This window comes from Cheilinus undulatus, linkage group 17 (assembly GCF_018320785.1).
Source record: "Cheilinus undulatus linkage group 17, ASM1832078v1, whole genome shotgun sequence".
NCBI lineage: Eukaryota > Metazoa > Chordata > Actinopteri > Labriformes > Labridae > Cheilinus > Cheilinus undulatus.
In genome coordinates this window covers 6,859,970-6,866,753 of record NC_054881.1, presented here as the reverse complement: position 1 = coordinate 6,866,753, position 6,784 = coordinate 6,859,970, and the positions used below count along the sequence as shown (strand labels likewise).

Genomic DNA, 6,784 nt, shown 5'->3' with positions numbered 1-6,784 from the left:
TTATCTAGTTTATACAGGTTTATATTTAAAGATTTTGGCAAATTTTCACAGCCAGTACAGGCCCTATAAAGGCAGATAATCATAGGTTATGCAGGCCTATATATACAGCCAATGTTCATTTTTGAAACTACTGGGACACAATTTACATCTCTAAAAATAGAAAAGACCCAGAAAAGTCAAAGCCACACAACTTCAAATATCATTAAAACTCTTCTTTATTTTTCTTATTCAATGGATGTACATGTACATTCAGAGGACTGTGTTCATTATGGGCACTTACATCTCCATTCAGCTGAAAATGCTGCCATCTTCCCTCTAAGTTAGTCTCTGTGAAGACTCTTAACACATGAGGTGAAGATAAACAAACTGACCAAACTCTTCTTGTGCTGCAAATCCCCTAAGAGGAGTTTACCCGTCTGTCGTGTTTGAGCAGTTTTACAGAATTAACACTCCATACTTTACACAAACATCCATGTTGACAGGGTCAAGTGTGTAACTCCTCTTGTTTCTCTAACATTACTCTCCTGCTCGGAGATTTAAACACATTTCAGAGGCTTACAACAACTTTGGTTTGTAATGACGGGCTTGTGGAGGAAGTCTGTGTACAGCTGGTGGAGGAAAATTGCTCTGCTTTCACAGCATGCCTCTGATATGGTCACATAACGGGGATAAAACCAGACTTTTAGGCACTTTGAACATTTTTCCTCTTCTGTGGTTTTCAGACTGTAAAAGAGGGTGACTCACCTCCGGGTACAGTGCAAATCTAGTCTCTTATAAACAAACATTTTTACAGAAACACTTTTATTAACAATATACTGTACAATTTGACTTTATATAGATGGTATATACAAAAATAGGCACATTAGCATAATCAGGTGGCTAACATTAGGAATGAAATATGACTAAAAGGCAACAAATTCAACTGATCTTAACCTAAAACCCATATTTGCAGGATTTTGGCATGACATTTGTTTGAATTTGAATAAGATATAAAAGACAACAGAGTTGCATGACAATGCATATGCATGATTTTGGGCAGGTAAGTAGAATATTAAAACATTTATAGTCTCAAAATTGAGTTTTAGACATAACATGACTGGGTATCTGTAGATTCAGAGAACAAATTAGTTAACTTCTGCTCTTAAAACCATCATTTTTGGAAAATATAAGTGCAACATGCACAATTAATCTGCAAGCACACCTAAGGCATGACAGCTAAGTGAGTTTATGCAGGTCAGAGGCAGAAAAAAGTCATCTAAGGGCTCAAAATTTTTGGTTTAAGACAGATTTGCATTTTCAAGGCAACAGCACATACAGACAGCTCACTCTTTCCCACTCATTTACTGTACCTATAGGTGGGACACTCATGCATTTTTAAATCCACCCAAGTATATTTGCTGACCTTTTTTTCTTTTTCAGTAATTTTCAAATTCATATATAGTTAACATCTGTGAATGTAAGAAAGATTTCTTCTTGTATGTCCCTCTGGTATTTGCACCACTTGAGCTGTGATGTCTTGTGTCAGAAGTGAAGTTTCGTACGCCATTGTTTCGACATTTTTCTGCAGCTTCCTGATACTAATACCAGCCCGTATTCCTGCACTCGAAGCCAACAGCTGTGATCTTTTGCCCCAGCAATGATAAATCTTCAAACATGCAGATCACCTGCTGTAATTCCAGAAAATAATTTCAAAGCCAGTGATGTTATCTAAATGTCTTTGAATACAGAACTAGGATGGGAGTCTTTACCACCAAAGTACAGCATCATTCTGCTACAGCCATTAATGGAAAGTAGAAGGAATTAGGCACATGTATAATTGAGGCTTGTTTAAAGGGATATTTCTGTATTTTTGAAGTTGAGTTTTATGGCGTACATAGCAGTAGTAGTGGCATTAGCCTCCAGTGATTTTAGTCAGCATTGCTCCTATAAGAGGGACTTGCTGGTTATCAGCCAGGAAGCTAAGCTATACAGTGTAACAGATGGGTACAGTTTCTCTCCAGGATTTTGGTGAATTTTCAGTAAAAATGAGCTACAAAACAATGTTGGCTTTAACGTACGCACTATTGAAAATTTTTGAAGCATTTTATTTTTTACTCAGAAAGCCTCTGTGTTTTTGTCACTATTTTGCAATGCATGTTTTGGCTACAAGTTGTATGCTCTTGCATTGCAAAATAGTAACAAAAAGGATATGTTAGAAGTCTGAGCCTAAAATTATGGACTTTACATGGCATTTGTGTGCATTTTTCACATAAGACAAGCAGACAATTAAAAAGATGTCCAAAAATCAGATTTATGGGGATTCTGATCTGAAATCTGAACTTCTGATACCCACTCTTGGCAAATATCATAATCAGCAACAAATGCTATTGATCTGATTCCAAATGCAGGACATTTTTGCAGTTCAGGGACAGAAAATTGAATCTAGCAGCTGTAAATTTAAATTAAAGGCAGGTTCAGATGCTGATTTAGAGAGACTATGACACTTGTAGCAGCACTTTTAACTTACCAGAAACATTTCTGATCCTAAAAACATACCTTGCATTATTCTGTCATGACATCTGTGTAAATCTGTGTGGATAAATGGGAGATAATCACATTCTATAGCCCTATTTTTGATAAGGAGTGAATCTGGTGTGATTTCTGTTCACTTAGAAGGAAACTGACCTTGATGCTGCATTAAGAGCAGACCTTTAAAACTATATAACTTCAGGGCAACATATCTGATCCTAAAAACCTAACTTGCATGATTCTGTTATGCAATCTGAGTAACTCTGATGCAGATAAAATGGAGAAATTTCAATTTTATATATATATTTATGTATTTTGTGTAGCTGCACTTTAGTGCATCTTCTTTCAGAGAATATAGCTTAGGGTTAAAATATCTGGTCCTAAAACATAAATTTGCATGATTTTGACATTGCATTTGGGTGAATTTGTGCAGGTGAATGGAAAATAATCACATTTTAAAGCCTTAAACCTTTGACAGAATTTATCCTGATGTGGTTTCTTCTCAGTCACAAAAACTGCCTTCACAGTGGCACTAAAAGCAGCCATGAAACTGAGTTGTAGCTGCTTTAATGCATCTTTTTTTATAAGATTTAACTAATGGGTATCATATTTGATCATAAAACTTAAACTTGCATGGTTCCGGCATAGTATATGAGTGAATTTGTGCAGATAAATTGGAGATAACCACATTTTATAGTCCTGAATTTCATTTAGGACTAGTTTTGACGTGATTTCTGCTCAGCCACATGTTAAGGGACTTTGTAGCTCCACTTTAAGGCATCAGCTTTCATATTAGTGTGGTTAAAACCAAAATGGAGGTAAGGACAGTCACAGTCTGACAGAATAAGGAGTCACTTGAGTCTTCCACATAATGATAATCATCCGGATCGATATAGTCATCCTCAGAATCCTCCTCTGAGTCTGAAAATCCACTCCCCGCGAACCCATCCCCGGAATCGGAGCAGAAAGTCTTCATGCTGACTTTAATGTACTCACAAATGATCCTGTCTGTGCCATCACAGACACACGTGTCCAGCTGCTGCGCTTTGGGTATGGAGCGCATGTTTGCGATCACTTTCCGGCACTCATCCGTGCACCTTTCCCCTCCGAAAAGTTTCCTGCAGTGGAAGAGATAATCCTTCATTGCGGAGCTGCAGGACGGGTCCGTCTCGCACTGCCTCCGGGCCTCCGTACAGCCCATAGTGCTGGTCCGAGGTAGGCACGGCTCGATGGCTTGTTTGGTGCTCCTGCAGACCGGGTCCTGGGCGCAGTCGCAGTCCTCCAGACCCGGGCCACTTTGGGTTAAATTGAGCTGGATCAGAGAGGAGATGCAGTGGCTGGGACACTTTTTACGCGCTCCGTTGATGACAGAAGCGCAGGCGTAGAGGTACTGATCGTAAGCGTAATGGCACTCCGGCTCTCCGTGGCACTTGAGGATGGCTTTCCAGCAGACCAGCCGGCGACTGTGGTTAGGAGAGCCCACACATGAGCCGATAATCAGGATCAACAGGCTGCATATCAGAACCACCAGCCGCTCCATCAATATGGCACGATTTGCCATTTCCAGGAAGAAAAAGTCTGGAAAGTGTTCGAATTCATCAGGACTTCTGCGAGGTTACTCCCTGGTGGTTTCATATCATGTCATAGTTTGTGATATGAAGTCTCTGAGGCGCCACAAAGTACGGAAAAAGTCCTCAATGATGTCCATAACAAGTCAATCATAGTAAGTTTCAATGCTGGTGACGTTTTAAGAGGCTCACGTGCTCCCGTATCTGCCGTTCAGCACGCTCTCAGGGGACAGACAGTTCTCCATACAGAGCCAACGACGGAGGAGTAAACTCCGGAAGGTTACCAAAAGTAACGCGATAAATCCTCCTTGTGCGTAAAAGTCACTCCACTGCCATCCCGCATCCTCGCGGACTGCTGCAGCTTTGTGATGAAGTCTGAAGTGATGGACTGATTAGAGTTCGGCCAGAACAACTTCTGATTGGCTCGTTAAACTGTTGTGATTATGTCGTCACACGCAGGCAGTGACGCAAGCTATCGTTTAGTACTGAAGTGAGGGAAACTTACTGCAAAAACAACGCGTAACTTCCAGCTTTAGATATTTTTTTTTACATATGCAGCAGTTTTATAGCATCATAAATATGAATTTATATTTGAGTGGTATCTATGAAATGTTTATTCTTTTTATTGCAAAGGAGAAACGTAGTAGAGAGTACTAGGGCATGAAAATATAAGAGGTGGAAGATTTTTTCATGATGCACAAAACGTCAAAAAGAGTCGAAATAAAATAAATCCTAAATTGTCTATTAAAGTTGTTCCTGAGCTTTTTTTTCACAACATTTTGACTTAATTCTTGTTATGTTTTTTTGTTTTTCTTGAGTTGCATCGTAAAAAGCAAACTTGTAATTTTTCTGCATCAGAAAAGGCCTTATATTTTTTTCCAACCCTTTGAGAATCAAGCAGTTATTCAGAATAAGTGTTGGATAAGCAAGTCAGTAATCAAATCCTTCAAATTCCAGTTTAAAAATGTGCAGAATTTTTGCACTGAAATGCCTTTACTAGCTAATTTTAAAGGCAGCTACTCCTTTGTTGTATGAAGGATTTTCCTGTCGAGCCATTACAATATTTCCCACCTTTTTAAGTCCAGAGAAATTCTTTATCATTATAATAACAGGTTTGTAATGCAGTGTGATCTGCTACTGGGAGCTGCCGCTATGTTGCTGTACCTCCCTGATGCTTTGCAGAGCTTGGACAACTATTATTCTCTTGCATCAGTTGCAAATTCAGTCATCCAATCTTGTAACAATGCAAACTGTAACAATGAATAGAAATTGTCTCAGTTCTGAAAAAAAATGGCTCTATGTTTAAGCTACATCCAAGCTAAACGCTACATCGGTGGCCGCCATTGATACCCTACAGTCTGGCTGCAGACCATGGCCCTCAGATGGCCCCTCTTTCTACTGTGAGACAGTCCTGTCCTTTATCAGGACAGAGATAGATGCCAAAACTTTCAAAATAAAATCTGGTTAAACTTCCTGTTAGCATTAGGGTAAGGGTTCGGATACCAGAAGTTGAAAGTCAAAAACCCTGACCTGCACAACCTGATAACAAAGCCTTTAATAAAGCAGAGGTTGCATGCAGGAAAAAAGCTTTTCCTACAGGAAAACACTATAGCCCAGCTAAAGCTAAAGCTACAGTAGCTAAAGCTAATCTTACTTAGTTAGCTTTAGCTACATTAGCTATCTAGCTGCATTCTCTACAAAGTTTGTATAAAACTAACTAAATAACAAATTCAAAAATCATTTTAGTTAACTGAAACTAAATAAAAACTAAGCTTTACCAAAAAAAGAAAGGAAACTAACTAAAACTGTTTAGTGAGCTGACAAAACTAAAATAAAATAAAATAAAAATGGAGACAAAATATCCTTAGTTTTAGTCTTTGACACACCCAAGTCTGGGGAGTGTGAAATTGCCTGCTCTGATTGGTTAAGACTTTACATAATAATGGTAGCTTAACTCTGGAGTTGTATTCAAACACCATCTTTAAATAAATAAGATGATAAGTGAGGAGTAGCCTGTGAAAATATGCTTTAAAAATGTATGATTCGGGGCATGCTGGTAATCGAGTGGTTAATGCGCGCACCATGTACGCGGGCAGCCCAGGTTCAAATCCGGCCTGAGGACCATGTCCCTATCGCCAAGTCTACCCACTGTCCTCCTCTATCAAATAAAGGCACGAAAAGTAAAAAAAAAAAAAAAAAGTATGATTCTCACTCAGCCACAACATCTAGCCGAAAAAAAATGAAAACTAACACTAAAACAAATAAAAACTAAACAAAACGAAGCATTTTTGCAAAATAAAAACTGAAAAATATAATTATAAAAACAATTATAAAAAATAATGAAAAATCCAAAACTATCATAACCATGGTTCCCTACATAGATACTTTTGCTATGTTAGCATTATCTACATTTGCTAAAGTCATGATGCTAAAGCTAAGGCTAATGTAGCTATGTAATAATGTAAACTACATAGCTAGCATAGCTAGGTTTGCTTCGGCTAAAGCTTACACGAGCCACTCTTATACAGGTCTAAACACACAAAGCCAGAAAATTATCATTTTTGGGACTGGAATTTTTAAACCCTCTTACAAAATTGAACAAAAAAAAAAAGGAAAATTGCCATTACATTTCTTGATACATGAGACATTTTTCGCAACCGGTAGGCATTTTTAAATCATTTTTTTAAATTAAATGCAACAGGTTTTTA

The 6,784-nt window shown here is 38.2% G+C and overlaps 1 protein-coding gene across 1 annotated transcript; it reads right to left on the bottom strand.

The window, feature by feature from the left end:
* Window positions 1-214: 214 nt before the first annotated feature.
* Window positions 215-4,608, bottom strand: gas1b (growth arrest-specific 1b). Its single transcript, XM_041811658.1, has one exon. The coding sequence runs from the start codon at window positions 4,067-4,069 to the stop codon at window positions 3,296-3,298; it is 774 nt and encodes a 257-aa protein (XP_041667592.1). The 5' UTR covers window positions 4,070-4,608; the 3' UTR covers window positions 215-3,295.
* Between the last annotated feature and the right edge of the window lie 2,176 nt (window positions 4,609-6,784).